General features: G+C 36.8%; 1 protein-coding gene across 1 annotated transcript in view; it reads left to right on the top strand.

Moving 5' to 3' along the window:
- Positions 1–20633, top strand: part of WDR49 (WD repeat domain 49) — a 211590-nt gene that overhangs the window by 133250 nt on the left and 57707 nt on the right. The window contains exons 15-16 of the mRNA XM_056110563.1: positions 5666–5844; positions 19272–19381. Of these exons, the coding sequence (XP_055966538.1) occupies positions 5666–5844; positions 19272–19381 (289 nt within the window). The remainder of the gene's footprint in view (positions 1–5665; positions 5845–19271; positions 19382–20633) is intronic.

Here is a 20633-nt window from a genome sequence, read left to right as displayed (position 1 = left end):
AAGGTCTTCGGCTGCTGGAGTTCTGCTTGGGGCGGGGAGGGAAACTCAACCTGCCCCTCTCCAAGGGGCCCTGGCGAGGACAGCCAGGCGCAGGGGCAGGAGACTGCCAATGACCAACATTCAATGACAAAATATAGAAAATTTAAGGATAAAGTATTACTTTTTCATCTTTTTGTTCATCATCTGGTTTACTACTCTGCCAAAATAATAATAGATAACGTGTGCTAAGTTTTATTTCTGTGTGAGAGTTCTACTTTAAGATCTTTGCATGAATTGTCTCATGAAATCTGTATAATTTTTTTATCCCATGAAAGAGAGGTTCTCTGTTATTCTGTTTTGAAGATGAGAAATAGATTCAGAATTTAAATATATTTTCTAAGCACATGAAAGCTAATAAATGATGGTTTGGCTTTGAACTCACCTTGCCTCATTTCAGTGTTCATACTTTTAACTCTTTCCTCCCAGGAAAATAAGTTCTGATTAATGGTTGAGGAAAAAGGAAATAAGGTAATGAAGAAAGAAAATATTCACATTTCAGTTTTTTTTATTTTTTATGAGAATTCTATTTCTTTTCTGTTTGTTCTTCAGGGAGGAACACACATTAGTTTGATCTATGTCAACTATTACTGTTGAAAATAGTATGTAAGTTTTTGCTAAAATCACATTCACTATATGGTAGTTGACATGCTCAACTAATCTCTTACCAAGAAACCAAGCCAAGATTTTTTATGTTTTATGAAGTAAAACTTCACTACCTCCACTACAGCCACTGCCACACTCCAGGATGCTTTCCGGACTATGCGGCTGCAAAGTAGCCATGCAACACATGATAAGACACTTAATACCCATCTTCCAGGATTGCCGCACAATACTTGATAGGGTTCAAATATGGTTTAAGCCATGGGAACACCTACAAGGGCGATTAGAGACCGCCCTAAAAGCCTCTATCCCTCTTGGAGAGCCTGGCAGCCAGCCAAGGGTGTCCCGCCTGCATGGCAGAGCCTGGGAAGCTACCCATGGCATATTCGATATGCCAAAACCAGTAAATACAATGGGTCTCATCCCCCTAACCCTGAAAGAGCCACCGATATGACAGCGTTAAAAAGGATGAGAAAGGAGAGGCTGATAAAATCTCAAGGAAAAAATAGGCTGCCAAAATGAAGAAAGACAAAAATGACTGTCTGAACTTTCAATGCGCATATGCTGGCATCAGATGCATCCATGGAGAACCTGCTGTTACAAGCGCAAAAGATCAAGTACCACCTCATTGGTCTGACCGGCACAAGAAGGCATCAATCACATCATGCCATTTTCGACACTGGAGAAGAACTATTCCTTGGAATATGCAACAAAAGAGGCATCGGAGGTGTTGGTGTCCTTGTCAACACGAACTTGGTCATGAGCATTGATTCATTAGAATACCTAACAACCCGAATAGGACAATTACACTTGAATAGATGTGGCTTACTGCCGACAGTTTCTATCTTTGTTGTCTACACACCAACATCCAATTAAAATGAAGGAGAGTTTAAGAAGTTCTACATAGAACTGTTCACCAAGAGACTCCCAAGTCCAATGTTTAGATTCAGCCTTCTGGAAATGTGAGTTACCATGGATATTCTTGGTTGACATGATGAACTCAGTCTCTTACCCTATTCATTCCATTCTAGGCCATGGGTCCTGATGTGAAGTTATTCTCGGTCCTATCTTGGTATTAAAATCACCAACAATGATCTTGTAGAAGGTGTGGTCTTTAGAACCATATCCACATGATAACCAAGCTCATTGAGGTTTCTCGGGAATTCAAGATGCCGGTCTGTCTAATGTTCATTGATTTAAAGAAGGCCTTTGATTCCTTTGAGACAGAAGCAGTCATCAAAGCCCTAGCCAATCAGGGCATTCAAACTCAATACATCAGGATCCGTGAGCTATATTACGAATTCATTACCAGGATCTCACCATTCTACAAGGAAGTGATCATCCATGTCAAGAGAGGGGTTTAGCAGGGTGATACCATTTCACCAAAACTCTTTAGTGCTACCTTCGAGAACATCATGCGATTACTGGAATGGGAAGGAATGATAGTGAAGATATACGGTTGGCAACTATACCACCTCCGCTTGCTGATGATGTCGTTCTAATAACACCAAATTTTAGCCAAGCAGCACAAATGCTGGCTGACTTCAACTGTGAATGTGGAAAGGTCAGACTACAGCTGAATCTCACGAAGGTAATGTTTATGAGAAATGGACTCGTTCCTGACGTTCCATTTGCTCTCAAGGAACAAATATCTTCGAATGCAACAGTTATGTGTACCTAGATTGAGAAGTCAACATGAAGAATGACCTGGCACCTGAGTTGCACAGGAGGAAGAGATTGGCTTGGAATGCCTTCAATAACATTGAAGGAATAGCTAAGAGGATGAAGAACCTCCAGCTCCAGACACATCTCTTTGATTCCACTGTTCTTTCTGCATTAACATATGCCTCAGAGACCTGGGCCCCACGAAAACAGGATGAGAACACTATTTGGTTCTCCCCAAGAGGAACTGAAAGAGCTATGTTTGGAGTATCATGCTTCACTAAAATGAGAAAAAAAATTTGGAGTTCCGACCTCCGTCGACAGTCAAGAATCAGGGACGCTGTCTCATTTGACAAGGATTCGAAAATCAGATGGGCTGGACATGTAATGAGATATGGAGATGACCACTGGACTAGAGTTGTTACTGACTGATTCCACGGGACATCAAAATATTGAGTGGCCTCCCACTACGAGATGGTTCAGACATTCTTTGTAAAGACCCTGAATGATCAGTTTGAGGATCTTTGTTTTCCTAGAACAAGCAGATGCCATTGGACTACACTAGCACACAATAGGGATGAATGGAGATGTTACCGGTGCCTGCTCAAGCAAAACGATGAGTAATGAGATGTCAGGTGATCAAGTGATGTAGTAAAAAGTAATTACTGTTCTGTGAAGTTAATTTCATCATGTGGGAAGAATCATTAGGATGTTGAAGGTGATGGTAAATCAGAATTTAATTTCGGAATGGAGACCTATGTTTTGCTGGGAATCAGGAATCTCAGTGGACACCCAAAAGATGAACGGTCCCATCTGTTCTGTAAAGTAAGTGAGTGTCAGGTATTTCCTAGGTAAACCATCTGAGAGTGCACTCACACACAGGCAGATGTGTGGTGATTGAGGCAGAATGGTTGCAAGATTGATGTTTGTCACACAGAAAAAGTTGGAAAACTTCTGGCAGCTAGAGAAGTTAATGCAATGTCAACATTGTTCTATTGTTCTATGGTTATTCGAAAGGTGCTCTGGTGTGAGATGAGGCAGAAGCTAGTATGACAGGTATGGAAACAAAGTTTATTAGAATAATGATGTCTGGAACATAGGTGTTCTTCGTATAGGGTCAAAGATTTATAGGGCCATCTTAGGCATGGAAATCATGCCATCAAACACAATTTGTGGCTAAATTTTATTTTCAGTAGAACTATGTGCTAATAAAACTATGTGCTAATAAAACTTATTTTTAGACTGATTATTTTTTAGCTTTGATATTTTCCTCAGTCATTTTATGAAGTCTTTTGTCTTTTGGAGAGTCCAGCCCTGAAAAATCTGAAAGAAAATAGTATGAATTTTTTTCCTTCTGAGACAGAGAAAGAGCCACTAGTACTGAGATAGTTTTAGAAAGTCAAGTCAGACAAAACTGGGCACGGCTGGGTTTTCTACTCCCTTCTACTTGAATTTTTTTTATATCACTCACATTTATCCAGCTGCCTAAAATATGGGTACTGCAAGTTCCAAGGGGAACCAGAAAACGGATGGAGCATGATGGAAGGGAAACAGCAACAGTGAATGCCTTTCTTTTGGTGTGTAAGAAGGATGTGGGAAGCAGATGCAAATACAAAGATAAGAAGGGTAAGAGCCTGATGCAGAAGGCAGGATGAAGAAGTTGAGACAAAAAGGAGTTTACATAACTTGTCCCAAACCGCACATTTCAAACTTACAAACTGGCAACAGAATCTTTTTTAATCACTTAAAAATGTGTGTAATTTTTTCTAAAAAGGAGATCTAGTTAGTATACATAACTAGAATCAGTACAATTTATGTCAAATTTGATTTGTATAATGCAGGAACTTTTACCCTGAATTTAAATATTGCATTTATCTTTGCATCAAAATAATTCCAGTATCACGGATATGGAATAGGGATAACAGTAATGCATTTTAATTTTCTACATTGACTCAATTTTCCAATCACATGCTGTCTGATGAAAGCAGCTAACATTTAATGCAATCTGATTCTATGTATTTGATGAAAGAAGTTTTATTTTTTGCCAAATAACTTTCAATCATTTTTTATAACTTAGTTATTCTCTGTTTTGTTTTTAACATATCAACGACAGTGATGATGCTTCACTTTAAATTAAGCCACATTTAAGCATGAGCCACTGATGGTACACATTGATGTCGATGTGTTAAGTTAGATTTTAAGTGTGATGTTATGTTCGTATTTCTGGAATGGAGATGTGTGTTTGTTAATGATATACCTGAGGAAACAGATATATTCCTAGAAGCTTTCAGATAATAATCATACAGAAAACAACATACCTTATGCACCTCTTTAAACACTATTTGCGCTATTTTGGCAGTCTGTGTTCTGATACTTCTACTTCATCAGTTTACTATATTGTACATAATTTAGGTGATCCTATTCACCCAGTCTTTAAACTTTGAGTTAGTCATAAGCCATAAGGAAAAGAAGACCAAAACATTTTCATTTAGTACCATAGGCTTAAATACAAATCAAATGAAAATATTTTCTATGGGATCCATTTTAGTTTTACTACACTTATAAACATTTAATTTTCAAAAAATTTCAGTAGAAGAGCTCTCTTTTATTTATGAGCACACCTTTCTCTTTTGTCTATGAATACTGAAATTGACTTTTATTTGCTTCAGTTCCTTTTATGAAGCTATGTTTCTAAACCTGTTGGCATTTTCCTTAGCAGATCTTTCTGAGAAGATTCAGTTAGGTATTCTGGGACAGCCTTATGTTACCCTTATGTCTCTTATGAGACATCTTCTTTGGTGCATTCCCATGTATGCAATGTAGGCTGATTTAAGATGAAGAAATTTATTTATCATCTAAACTATAAAATAGATTGTCAATGGAAAGTATTTGCTGCATATTTACTATTGTAGTCAATATCTGTGAAAATATCACACAGCATATATATTTTATGGGAAAAATATACTCAGTGATCAAACGTGATTTGAGATTTTTCAAGGAAATAAAGCGCAAAAATCGTGATACAAAAAAGGAGTTCTGACAGTTCTTCAGCAAAATTGTGCTTCTTTTTTAGTGAATATATCTCATTATTTAGATTTTTAAAAAAATAAGAATGACTATTTTAAGTTCATTATCTCTTCAATTTTTGTTGTTGAATTTTTATGTTATATAACATTTAAAATTGCATTTATTTATATTGTATCTTCTGTGGACTGTCAGAAATTTGTGGATAAGAACCATGTCTTACTCATGTGTGTGTCTGTGTTTTCCAATGATTTTTATTCAGATTAACACGTGGTAGAAACTTATATAAGTTTTTCAAGATAAAAAATATTATTAAAAAAGTATGTCTGGTTTTATTCAGGCAAAGCTTTGGAAAATTGAGACTTGCTTTTCCTTTCCTAAAAGAGATACAAATTTAATGAAAAGAGATATTCAAGAGCAAAAAATTAAAAATATTCCTTTGCTGTCTAAAGAGGAACTATGCCTAGACCTACTAGAAACTTCTTTTGATAAAAACAATGAAGATATCTCAACAAAGAGGTAAGTAATTTGTGGTTGCATCTAGATGTTAATTGAAGTCCAGATAAGACTTAGAACATAAAAGTCCAAATTTGCTTCTCTGTGGGATATCAAAATATTATTAACATTTGTCTAAAACTGTGGGTATCATTAGTTGTGAGTTGGGGGAGAAAGTTTGTATCAGGGATATATTTAGTTCTTTCTCACCAGGCCCACCTTGGCAGGGCCTGGGTGTCTATGATATGAAGTGCTGGTAATAAACTTGGGGTTGGTGAATGACATCCCACTGTGAGCTATTTCCCGAATCCTATAACTCATATGCTTTTTATCACAGGCATTTCTTACCATTCTTTTTTGTTTTGTAAAATATTACACAGAAAATAAAGTGTTCCTACATATTCCATCTTCAGCCACTATCTTATATCCCATACGGTGCCTATTTTTTTTATGCTGGAGGAGGAGTGTGTAGGGATGGGCACATCTAGCAGTGCTTGGTGCTTGCTCCTGATTCTGTGCTCAGGGATCACTTCTGGAAGCTCTAGTGGTTCATATGTGTGTCAGGGTAGAACTTTGGTTAGCAGCATGCAAGGTAAGTGACCTGCCTAATCTATTACCACTCTAGCTCCTAGAATTTTTAAATTTAATGTAACTGTGGGTTGGAGTGATAGCACAGTGGGTAGGGCATTTGCCTTGCAAGCAGCCAGCACGGCCGACCTGAGTTCGATTCCTCTACCCCTCTCGGAGAACCCGGCAAGCTTCCAAGAGTATCTTGCCCTCACGGCAAAGCCTGGCAAGCTATCTGTGATGTATTCGATATGCCAAACACAGTAACAAGTCTCAAAATGGAGATGTTACTGGGCCAGCTTGAGCAAATCTATGAACAACGGGAGGACAGTGACAGTGAATTGTAACTATAGCACTGTAGCACTGTCCTGTCCTCCCATTCTTCATCGATTTGCTCGAGTGACCACCAGTAATGTCTCACAACAAATTGTAAGACTTGTTGTTTCTGTTTTTGGCATATTGAGTACATCACGGGTAGCTTGCCAGGTTTTGCCATGGTGGTGAGATTCTCTCCGTAGTTTTCTGGGATCTCCGAGAGGTGCAGAGAAATCGAACCTGGGTTGGCTGCGTGCAAGGCCAATGCCTTACACACTGTGCTATCGCTCCAGACCTTTAATGTAACATACTTTACATTTACTTTACATTTACTTTAATGTAACTTGCTAAAATTGATTAAGCAGGCTGAGGGAATACTACAGTGGGTTAGACAATTGACTTGTACATGATCAACTAGGATTCAATCCTTGGCACCTCCCTCCTATGGCTCTCCAAGTCCTACCTCCAAATGATGATCCCTGAGCTCACAGCCAGGATCAATACCCAAACACTATCAAGTTTGACCCCCCTCAAAAACTTGTGAAACAAAGTTGAATTTTATTACCTATTAGCTGAATTTCATACTTGAAATTAGGTAGTACATTTGAAGTTCTTTGTTAATGATACATCAGGGACACTGCATTGCATATTTCCAAATTAGTGAAGTCTCCAACATTTTGGTTCCAATCTACCAATTTATCCTCCACTTATTAGTACCAAGTGTCTTTCTCTTATAATCCTCTCATAGGCAGGATTCCCTTGTACAACTAATTTCTGGACTAGTTGACTTCTTTTTGACTTAGAGTAAGCTTCCATATCTTGAGCTTCATGGTTGCGTCCCTCTTTCATACTTCTGTGAATAGTTCTAGTTTTATGCTTTTTTTCCCATGTTAAAAATCTTTAGATATAATGAATCAGTGGTCCTGTGTGTGTCTCTATGAATACCTCAAGGGGCATATGTGAGCTATTGAGTACTTTACATGAATATAGGCAAGAATTGAGGGGGAAGTTTCCTTTCTCTCCCAAAAGGAATAGGATTCAAAACTCATCTACAGCTCTCTCTGATACCTTCTTCTCTTAAAATTTCTGCATCCTTGAATGCTTATATCTGAGTCATGCCGCATATCAATTTTAAGGCAGTTTTCTTGGAAACATATGCCTGCACAAATAATCTGTAATCTCTGTTTGGAATATGGGAATAATTTTTCACTTCTTAATTATATTATTTTCTGACTTTTTGAACCTCTGGTCTCAGAGAGATAGAAAAGTCACCTTTAAACATCCTGCTGCACTAGTTATGTTTTGGCATTTGTTCTCTCATTTTCTTGAATTATGGTTTTCTGAAATGTCAAGTGGCATTTTCCTTTCAGGCAAAAAGATCCTTTCAGTTTAGAAATATAGCCTGACAATCTTGTATAATAATAGGATCCTAGGAATGGAAAGACATCAATGCTTCCACCTAGTCATCCACTCTATTTTACAGATCAGGAAATAAAGTTACTCCAGAGCAACACAAATATAGCATTGTTTATCTTCCTGTCACACTCCTTTGAAAGATGAAGTCAAGTGTTAGACATTTTTAAGAGTATTTTATCCAATATACTAATTTCTCATTCTTTATGACAATGTTGTTTTTATGTGGAAATTTTTATCTTTAGCTTTTATTGAACAAAACCATCTCAAATTATAAATACACAATATGTTAATTTTTAAACAGATTTTATTGGAATTAAAATTTGACAATTTAAACTGTTTACTTATAGACCTCATTAGTTCATGTCCTATAATTCCATGACATTTTATTTAGATTTTAAAAGTCAGTGTTGATGTGTAAGTTTTTAAACAAACTTCTCTTAAAAAATAAAATCTTTTGTTTTTCTACTAGATAAGTTAGAGTATTGGTTAGCTGTTGTTTCATCTTTGGCTATATAAGTTTCAGTTCTTGAGAGAAATTTTCAACAATGAAAAACATAATTATGCCTTGTACAATATACTTTCAAATATCAATGTATCACAAAATATCTATGATTTTCAAAATTTATGCCTATTCAATTCAGATGACTAGATAGAAATAATTCTAAAATTTGTACTATTGAGATAGCACAGAACAATGCCAATTAGTTATTACCAATTTTTTAAAAGTAGTTCAACTGTAGCCTTAGAATTGAATTGTATGTCTTATATATCCACACTTTTCTTTGTAACATGAATAAAATCCTATGTGGATCCTTTTCCACTATAGAAAAACTCATGTTTTCTCATGAACACATATTCCTCTCTCCCATCCATTTCTGTAAGTAAACTCCTTTAAATAGAAACTATTTCCTCCACTGAAAAAACCCGGTGTAGGAAAAGTACAAGTACAATCCAGTTTTCAAATGTAAAGTGCCCTTTCTGACATTCACCAGATCATTAATAGATAAAAGATTTTTTTTCTTTACAAAAGCATTGTTGACGGGGTGGGGGGGGGCGGGTTTACTGGGGATATTGGTGGTGGGAAATGTGCACTGGTGGAGGGATGGGTGTTTGGTCCTTGTGTGATTGTAACTCCAACGTGAAAGTTTGTAACTATATCTCACGGAGATTCAATAAAATAAAAAAAAAACATTGTTATGAATGTTTCCTTTTTCTAACTAGATTAATAAATTCAAGGAGACAATCATGTCTGTTCTTGTCTATATAAAAAATATTAAAGAATAAAAGAATTTGTGAAAGATTTTAGAAGGACTAAGGAAGAAAAGCACATTTGGTAAATTGTTTGACAGTGAAGGTGTATTTAGAGTGGGGGAAGAGAAAAAGAAATACTGAAAAGCAAAAAGTAAAAATGAAGAGCAAAACATTGAAGGAAAAATATAAATTAATTAAAGCTGTGTTTTATGTTAATTTAAATTTAAGATAAAAACTTCAGCATATATTATGTTGTGACGTATATAGAAATATCAGGTTTCTGAAGGTATTGTGAGAAATAAATAGGTGGTTAAAGGTTATATCAAATTTAAGTCTCATGGAGATAAAGAATAATATAAAATTTGAAAGTAATAGGAATTTATAATGCCAGTTAACAATTTATGCAGATAAATAGATTTTACTCTCCTTAGGTTCTACAAAACTCATATTTCATTAGAAAAAAAGAGTAAATAATTTAAGAGATAAAATTCACAAATGATATGCATTTTAAAAATTTATAGCATATTTGATTTTGATACAACATATTCTAATATAAAAATTATACGTGAATAAATAATTCGTATAACATAAACTTGGAATATTTTATTATTACAAAAATAACACATTCTCAGAAAATTTTAAAGTACAAATAAGCAGGAAATCAAAGATGAAAAGATGTAATTCATTTTAAAAGAGTTTCTAACATGTAGTCTCCCCATTTTATAACCTATCTTATTACTTTAGGATATATGAGCACATTTCTCTATTGATTACTGTGAATGTCCACAGATAACAATATTCATATAGGGCAAGTGTCATACCTGCTGTACTATCATTCTGGTTCCTGTTCCAATTTTTTTAAGGATATAAAAAAGCAATCATTCTTTACTATCACATGATACTTTTTTTTCTTTTTGGGTCACACCCCGTGATTTATAGTGGTTACTTCTGGCTCATGCACTCAAAAATCACTCCTGGTGGTGCTCGGGGGACCAGGTGGGATGCTGGGAATCGAACCGGGTCAGCTGTGTGCAAGGCAAACACAAGATTATTAGAACTTAATTTAGCAGGTTCTATAATACTCTGTGTAAAATTTATGTTATTCTGAATTAAAGTGATAGTAACATATGTATTGAGTACTCATACATTCCTGGCGCTAGTCTAAGTTCTTTATATGTTTTCCTTATTTAATTTTCCCTATAATTCTCAGAAAGTCTTTTGTATCACACTACAAATATGGTTTTAAATTTCACTGGGCTAGAGAGAAAACAAATGCATAAAATCATTAAAATCATTGCATATCAAGGTTTTTTAGGATAAATAAAACTACAATATTAGCCATTAAAAGCCCCTCCTAATGCTATGTTTTTCTAAATCTTTTGCATCTCAGCTTACATAGTGACTAAATAATATATTTTTATTTATAGAAAATAGCAAACTTGAGGGAAGCAATTCTAGTGTGTTTTGGAGAAAAACTTTTACTTGTTTTACTCTTATGGACAGCAAAATCCCTTCATTTTTCTGAGTAATTTATATTGCTACTAAATAACCTATAACCCCAAAAGTAGATCTTAACTCCTCTTCTTATTTCCATGAAGTATTGACTGTACTTGGAAACTTGTTTACAGGGAGTAACATATATAAGGAAAAGAAAGAATGTAAGCTTATAGTGAACAAATGTGGCAAACATTTGCCCAGGCAATAAAATAATATTAACAAGGATAAATCAGATTGATCACACTTACTCTTGATAATAGCACTAAATCTATATCGTCTTCTTTCCAACAACCCATAATCTCCATCTATCTATGAGAAAAGTATTAAACAAATCCAAATTTGACGTTTAGTCTACAAAAATATCTAATAAGTATTTCCCACAACTGTCAAGAAAAATAAGAAAAGTGTAAGAAGTTATAATAGGCCACAGGGGGTCATCCTGTCAACGAATTTAATTTAATATGGCATCCTGGGACAGAGAAATTGCATTAGGAAAATCACTGTCATAGTCACTGTCACTGTCCTCCTGTTGTTCATTGATTTGCTCGAGCAGGCCCAGTAACATCTCCATTGTGAGAGTTGTTGTTACTGTGTTTGGCATATCGAATACGTCATGGGTAGCTTGCCAGGCTTTGCCGTGCGGGCAAGATACTCTCGCCCGGCCTGTTGGGCTCTCTGAGAGGGGTGGAAGAATTGAACCCGGGTTGGTCAGGTCAACTGCGTGCAAGGCAAACGCCCTACCACTGTGCTATCGCTGCAGCCCAGGAAAATCACAATCAAAAATAAATCTAGATAACTTACTGCTAAAAGTAGACATTTAAGTTATGAAAAATGGCAATATATGATACTAAGACTAGGTGCAGGGTATGCCAACACTACTTAGTACTTTTTCACAGCTTTCCTATAAAGATAAAAATGATCTAAAATGTAAAATTTATCTGTAAAGTTTATCTGTATATTGAGTCAACTCATTTCTACTTAATAGCATCCAGTATTTGGTATATATAGGTTTGTTTTATTTTTATTGATATTTTAACTCATTTATTTAGCTATAATCAAAATAGAGCTGAGGGGGAAAAGTTAAATTAGTATTTGCTGAATGTTGTTATTTACCAGGAATATCACTGAACTTCCACCCATTTTATTATTCTTAAAACCAGAGCAAGAATCTCATTATATCAGATTGGTAGAAAAGAATTATTCAAGGTTCTACAACTAAACAGTATGTAACAGAATACAAGATAAAGTCAGGCACTAAAAGACACATAACCATGAAGGACTAAAGGAAAAGAGGAAAGCAGAAGGAAGGAAAGGGCAGGTCAAGATCTTGGGACTTTCCATGATTTTCTGAAAGAAGGTCATGTTTTCTGATGGATGTAAGACAATAAAAGATTATTTTTCACAGTACAAGTCATAACTGCTTGGATTGAGATTTGTGACAGTGAACATTCAATATATTTGAGGTCACTTGCTATTTTAGAACTAGAATGATCTAAGGCTATATAAGGATTTCACTGTTATATTAATAAAAGCCTTTTTCTTTAGATTCAAGCTAAATGAAAGTATTTTCTTTTTACGTTTTTTATTGAATCACTATGAGATAGATCATTACAAAGCGGTTCGTGATTGGATTTCAGTCATGGAATATTCCAACACCCATCCATCCACCATGAGCATTGCCCAGCACCAGTCCAGTGTCCCAGGTTCCCTCCCACCACCACCCACCCACCTACCCCCTGCCTGCCTCTACGACAGGTGCTTTTCTTTCTTTCTTTCTTTCTTTCTTTCTTTCTTTCTTTCTTTCTTTCTTTCTTTCTTCCTTCCTTCCTTCCTTCCTTCCTTCCTCTCTCTCTCTCTCTCTCTCTCTCTCTCTCTCTCTCTCTCTCTCTCTCTCCCTCTGTCTCTCTTTCTCCTATTCTCTCTTATTTTGGGCATTGTAGTTTGCAATACTGATACTGAAAGAATATCCCTTATCAACTTTTAACCCTTGGATCTTGTCCAGCATGATCATGCCCTACTATTATTGTCATATTGGTATCTTCTCTCTCCTACTTACCTTCAGCTCCACGCACACACACCTGTTGTAGTTTCAATCATTGACCTTTCCTTATATATTTGTCTCTCGGAGAGCCTGGCAAGCTACAGAGAGTATCCCACCCACACAGGCAGAGCCTGGCAAGCTCCCTGTGGTGAATTCAATATGCCAAAACCAGTAACTATAACAGGTCTCATTCTTCTGACCCTGAAAGAGCCTCCAATTGTTGGGAAAGATGATTAAGAAGAGGCTGCTAAAATCTCATGGCTGGGACAAATAGAGACATTACTGACACCCGCTCGAGTAAATCGACTAACAATGGGATGACAGTGTTACAGTGATACTATATATATATATATTTTTTTTTTTAGGTTTTTATATTTTATTTATTTTTTTTCAGAGACATATTTTATTTTATTTTATTTTTATTTTTTTAAATTTATTTATTTATTTATTGAATCACCATGGGAAAGGTTACAAAGCTTTCAGGTTTAGGTCTCAGTCATGCAAATATCAAGCACATTTCCCTTTACCAAAACTTATTTTTTACCATGAAGAACCCCAATAAAACCCCACCCCCCACCCCTCCCAGTCCCTGTGGGGCAGATGAATTCTAGTTAACACTCTATCTGCTTTGATTAGATTCATTGTTTCAATAAAAGATTCACCACTGTTATTTAGAGTTTACCCCCCCAAATCAGACATGCCGACAAAGCATTGTGAAGTGATTTGCTTTCTACAGCTGGGTTCAAGAATTATATGTTGGTTTTGGATTTCTGCTATTTTACTTATTGACCCTGGAAGTATTTCTACTGAAAGTCAGATAGTTAAGAAATTGGTTTCTGTGCTCTGGAGTCGTGGCCGTGCTGGAGAACCGCTAGTGGGGGGCAACTGGTGGCCTCGGTAGGGTGTGCAGGGCGGACCGAAACGCCCCCCTTCCCATGAGGTTTTAGTCGCCCCCAGTCCCCCGGCTCATACCTGCTGTCCACAAGGCTCCCATGCAGCCGCCATCTTTCTTTCCAGAGAGGAGAAGGCGACTGGGGCAACACCCTTTCCCCTCCGGACAGACCTGATGGCCTGGATTAACGCATAGTCCTTTCACTTTTCTGCTCCAAGCTGCCGGGTTCTGCATTAAGTCCTTGTGCTTCTGGGGCCGTGGCCATGCTGAAGAGCCGCTCATGGGGGGCAACTGGTGACCTCGGTAGGGCGTGAAGGATGGACCGGAACGCCCCTCTTCCCATGAGGTTTTAGTTGCCCCCACACCCCCGGCTCATACCTGCTGTCCACAAGGCTCCCATGTGGCTGTCATCTTTCTTTCCAGAGGGAGGAGGGTGGAAGGGACCAACACCCTTTCCCCTCCGGGCAGACATGATGGCCTGGATTAACGCATAGTTCTTTCACTTTTCTGCTCCAAGCTGCTGGGTTCTGCATTAAGTCCTTGTGCTTCTGGGGCTGTGGCCGTGCTGGAGAGCCGCTCATGGGGGGCAACTGGTGACCTTGGTAGGGTGTGAAGGACGAACCAAAACGCCCCCCTTCCCATGAGGTTTTAGTTGCCCCCACTCCCCCGGCTCATATCTGCTGTCCACAAGGCTCCCATGCAGCCGCCATCCTTCTTTCCAGAGAAGAGAGGGCAAATGGGGCAACACCCTTTCTCCTCCGGCATACTTGATGGCCTGGATTAACGCATGGTCCGTTCACTTTTCTGCTCCAAGCTGCCGGGTTCTGCATTAAGTCCTTGTGCTTCTGGGGCCGTGGCCGTGCTGGAGAGCCGCTCGTGGGGGGCAACTGGTGACCTCGGTAGGGCGTGAAGGACGGACCGGAACGCCCCCCTTCCCATGAGGTTTTAGTTGCCCCCACACCCCCGGCTCATACCTGCTGTCCACAAGGCTCCCATGTGGGATACTATATATTTTTTATATATCACATATGAACGCAGTCATTCTATATCTGTCCCTTTCCTTCTGACTCATTTCTCTCAGCATACTTTTCATGTTCATCCATCTTTAGGAAAATTTTGTGACTTCATTTTTCCTGACAGCTGCATAGTATTCCATTGTGTAGGTGTGCCTTAGTTTCTTTATTCATTCATCTGTTCTTGGGCACTCAGGTTGTGTCCAGATTTTGGCTATGTTGAATAGTGCTACAGTGAACATATGCAGTATGTTTTTAGGTTCCCAGGGTACATTTCCAGAAGTGGTATTGCAGGGTTAAATGGGAGCTCAGTTTCTAGTTTTTTGAGAAACTTCCATACTGTTTTCCCAAAAGGCTGGACCAGTCGGCATTCCCACCAGCAGTGAAGAAGAGACCCTTTCCCCCCACATCCTCGTCAACACTGGTTCCTTTTATTGTTTTGGATGTGTGCCAGTCTCTGTGGTGGGAGATGATATCTTATTGTTGTTTTGATCTGCATCTCACTGACGATTAGTGATGAAGAGCATTTTTTCATGTGCCTTTTGGCCATTCGAATGTCTTCTTTGAAAAGGTTTCTGTTCATTTCATTGCCCCATTGTCTTATGTGATTGGATGCTTTTCTTTTAGAGTTCAACCAGTGTCTTGTATATCTTTGATATTAACCCCTTCTCAGAAGGATATTGGGTGAATATCATTTCTCTTTCTGTAGGCTGTCTTTGTATCCTGTTCATTATTTATTTTGAGTTGCAGAAGCTTAGTCTAAGATACACCCATCTGTTTATCTTTACTCCCACTTGTTTGGCCTGTGGTGTTTCATCTTGAAGATATCTTTAGCTTCAATATTGTGGAGAGTTTTGCCAACCTATTCTTCAATGTACCTTATGGATTTATGTTGATGTCTTAAATTCATTTTGATCTGACTTTTGTGCATGGTGTTTGGTAGAGGTCTGAGCCCATGTTTTGCACATAGATGTCCAGTATTGCCAGCACCATTTGTGAAAAAGGTTTTTCTTGCTCCTCTTCTTCTTGCTATTTCGTGATCCCTTATCAAAGATTAAATGATCATGTATTTAAGGGTGTGTGCATGGATATTCAACCCTATTCTGTTGGTCTGCAGATCTGTCTTTATTCCAATACCATGCTATTTTGATTATTACTGTTTTGTGGTAGAGTTTGAGGTTGGGGAAAGTGATGTCTCCCATCTTTTTTTCCTCAAGAATTATCTTAGCTATTTCTGAAGGCTTGTTGTTCCATATGAATTTCAGAGGTGCTTATCAATTTCTTTGAAGAATGTCATGGGTATCCTTATAGGGATTGCATTGAATCTGTGTAATGGTTTGGGGAATATTGCCATTTGGACAATTAAATTCTCCCAGTCCTTGAGCAGGTGATGTTTTTCCATTTCCTCGTGTCCTCTTATATTCCTTGAAGTAACATTTTGTAGTTTCCTTTGTACAGGTCCTTTACCTCCTTAGTTAAGCTGATTCTGAGGTATTTGATTTTTTTGAGGCATGAATTGTGAATGGAATTTTGTTTTCATATCACTTTCTTCTCTCCCAATATTTGCATATAGAGAAGCCATGGGTATTAATTTTTCAACCAGTGACTTTAATATACAAGTCTCTTTTTTCTTGGAGCTTATTGCTACAGGTTTTAGAATTCTCTATTTATAGTATCATGCCATCTGCAAATAGTGATTACATTCCTTCAAGCAAACAACTCCCTCAAAAACACCGGGGTGGAATACCCTGACAACATAGATTTCAGGCTGAAAAAGATTAGAAGGGACAGCAATAGTCATTTTTAAATAATCAAGGGATATGTACATCAGAAAGAAGTCACACCCCTAAATCTATATGCACCCAGTGAGAGTCCGCATAATACTTAAAAGAACTGCTAATATACTTCAAAGAGGACATTGGTAGCAGCACAATAGTAGTCAGAGACTTCCAAACTGCCTTATCCCCTCTGGATAGATTAATAAAACTAAAACTCATCAAGGAAGTACTGGCTCTGAAAGAAGAAGTGGAAGAGAAGCTAAAGATGTATACAGGCTTTTCACCCCCCCCAAAACCTGAATGCACAGTCTTTTGCAGTACACATGGAACATTTTCCAGGATAGACTATGTGCTGGGCCACAAAACATACCTCAGTAGTATTGGGAAGATAGAAATTTTATCAACTATCTTTTTTAGACCACAATGCACTGCAGATAGCAGTTAATCACACAAAGAAACAGAAAATCAAATCAAACACCTGAAAATTAAACAGCTCAATGTTGAACGACGAGTGAGCTAGAGAGGAAATCAAAAAAGAAATCAGAAGATTCCTGAAAAAAAATGAGAATGAAGACACGAGCTACCAGAATTTGTGGGACACAGTTAAAGCAATGTTGAGGGGAAATTTATAGCTCTGCAAGCATTTATTAGGAAGGAAGAAAGAGCCACATAAACAACTTCACTGAACAGCTTAAGATCTTAGAAAATGACCAACAAAATGAGCCCAAAGCAGGCATGAGGAAAGAAATAATAAAATTTAGAGCATAAATCAATGAGCTGGATTCCCAAAAAAAAATCCAAAAGATCAATGAAGCCAAATAGCTGGTTCTTTCAAAAAATAACAATACTCACAAAGAAAGAGAGAGAGAACCCTAATAAACAGAATCAGAAATGAAAACGGGGTCATCACAACAAAAACCAAAGAAATTCAAAAGTTCACTAGGGATTACTTTGGAAGTCTGTATGCCACGAAACAAGAGAAACTAGAAGAAATAGATAAATTTCTGGATTCCTCTAATCTCCAAAGGCTGAACCAAGAAGATTTGGAATACCAGAATAGACTCATCGTTCTCAAGGAAATTGAAACTGTAATCAAAATTCTCCCCCAAAACAAAAGCCCAGGTCCAGATGGATTCATTAGAGGATTCTTTCAAACATCTAAAGAGGACCTCATTGCCAGTCCTTTTCAATCTTTTCCAGGAAATTGAAGAAACACTCCCAAACAGTTTCTATGAAGCAAGTATCACCCTAATATCAAAAGCAGACAGAGACACCACACGAAGGAAAATAAAATTACAGACCAATATCCCTGATGACACAAATACAAAGATCCTCAACAAAACATTACAAATAGAATCCAACTACTTATCAAAAAAAATCATATACCATGACCAAATGGGAAGCATCCTGGGGATACAATGATGGTCTAGCATTTGCAGATCAATCAACATAATCCACCATATCATTGTCACTGTTCCCCCGTTTTTCATTGATTTGCTCCAGCGATCCCAGTAACGTCTCCATTGTGACATTTGTTACTGTGTTTGTCATATCCAATACGTCATGGGTAGCTTTCCAAGCTTTGCCGTGAGGGCAAAGTACTCTCAGTAGTTTGCCGGGCTCTCTGAGAGGGGCGGAGGAATTGAACTCGGGTTGGCCAGATCAGCTGCATGTAAGGCAAATGCCCTACTTGCTGTACTATCACTCCAGTCTACCACCATATCTATAAAAGAAAAGATAAAATCCATATGATCACATCAATTGATGCAAAGAATGTATTTGACAAGATTCAGCACCCATTTATGATGAAAACTCTCAGCAAAATTGAAATTGAAGGAACTTTCCTCAATATAGTAAAAGCCATCTACCACAAGCCCACGGCAAGCATCATTCTCAAAGGGTAAAACTAAAAGCCTTCCCTCTAAGATCAGGTCCAAGACAAGATGCCCATTCTCATCCTTCTATTCAATGAAAATATTTTTTATAGATTTACGACAGGCATAAAAAATCCCCAACTTTTTGACATTATTAATATCACAAGTAAATATCTGTGCTTTTATATATTCGTAGATTTATACAAGATATAAAAAAGAAAGATCTAACAATGGGTAAAAAGGGCTGTTGATGCACACCACTGATATTTATTTTTAATAGCTAAATAATTATTATGTAGGTGAATCTCATTATATGTGTGTATGTGCAATTCTATATGTTTTTTCTCTGAGTCCCTAGAATTTTTGGAGATAAAATATTGGATTGATTAGTTTATTAAGCTAATATTATAAAAGATTAGTAAGCTCTTTGGTGATAAGTGGTGGGATTTGGGCCATACCTCATAGCACTTAGGGCTAATTCATGGCTCTGAGCTCATGGATCATTTCTGGTGGTACTCAGAGTATGTTGTGCAAGGAATCAAATTAGGGGCAGCCACATGTAAGGAAAACGCGTTGAATATTAAACAATCACTCTGGCCTGATATTTTGTTATATCATCACTTGGCTTTTGGTGTCTTATTGAGAAACATGGTGTGAAAACTGTAAATAAATTGGGTTCCCAGGATATAAATATTTGACATAAATTTAACATAAATTTGTCAAATTATGGTGTGTATTTTTATTGCTAGAAAATATGTTTCTCTATTGAGGTTATTTTTTATTTCATCACAAATTATTTTCTTCCAGTGTCAGACCATCAAGAGTCTTAAATTTAGGCATAAAATATAAGGAGAGAAAAAGCTATAAGAAAAAAACATATAAACTTTACAATGAAGATGTTACACCCGAAGCATCCAGTAAGTAATAAGTACTGATACATTCTTATGCTGTTACTGTTTTATAGATTGATATGAATAAGACAAATGATTATGTGCCAGGAGTTTTAGTATCCTTTAACAAATGTAAAGACAAGATCTTGTGATATCCTTTCTTTCTTGTGATAAACAAAAAGAAAGTTTATACTCAGAGATATTAAGTGAATCGTCCAAGTCTGTATGACATACGAGTGGTGGAAGTTTAAAGTCTAAGCACTTATGTTAAGGTCAAGATTACAGTTCTCAAGATAGAGAACATTAATTATTCTCTCTTCTTAAGAGATTTAAATAAATTAAACTGTTTTTGCTCTCAGTAAGTCTTGGGCCACACAGCAAAATACGTTGTTTGGTTTTTGACTTATCAGAAAAAAATTAATAATAAAAAGTAAAATAACTAAAACTAAAATAACTAATGAAATGTATAATTGAAACCAAATAATAATTTTATACAGAAACATACTATTTGACAGTAAGACTTTGTCAAATCTCCATCATATTTGAAACAAGATATAATAAGAATATCATGATGAAATATTCTTACTAAGATGAGAAAAACTCACTATAAATGTTTTTAACTTATAGGCAAGAGAAAGTTGCTCGTCTCTGTAATAGGTGCATAATATTTAGAAATTTTGTTAAATTTTTCTGTAAAAGACACATAAGTATTTGCTAACATTCAATTCACATTTATAAACTAATCTGCTCCAAAAGCATTTTTGTCAGAATGACAGAGATAGTACATGGAAAGCACTTAAGACAGTGCCTAGTATATTGTATAAACTATAATTTTATTAGTATTATTGTACCTTAGGAAATAAATTTTGGAATAAAAAAATATAACCAATTAATAGCTATCTGAATAAATATTTAGTAATGTGTCTTAAAGAGACACAATTTCCTCCTTTGTCAGAAGGACGTAATGGTACTTATAGGTTGTGAGGAATTAGTCTTTGGTTTAGCATAGCACGTTGATTTTCAAAGTGTGGTAAGGCAGTAATAGGGTCACCTATACCTTAGGAGTCCTAGGGCCCCATTTTCTTTGTCCTATATCAGAAATGGAAATGCTACATGGCAACTTATTTATGAAGAGGCACTGCAGGTAATCTTTATGTCAACGTTTGAGAACCACTGACACAGCATAAGATTTGTTCCATTACAGCTGCCGAATATGCATTAGTTTACTTTTCCCAGGTAGTGAGCCATTATGATTACAAAAGTGAAGTTCCTATCCTCA

This window comes from Sorex fumeus, unplaced genomic scaffold, assembly GCF_029834395.1.
Source record: "Sorex fumeus unplaced genomic scaffold, SorFum_2.1 ptg000010l, whole genome shotgun sequence".
NCBI lineage: Eukaryota > Metazoa > Chordata > Mammalia > Eulipotyphla > Soricidae > Sorex > Sorex fumeus.
Note: the sequence above shows the minus strand (reverse complement) of the source record. Positions and strands in the feature narration are given on the sequence as shown.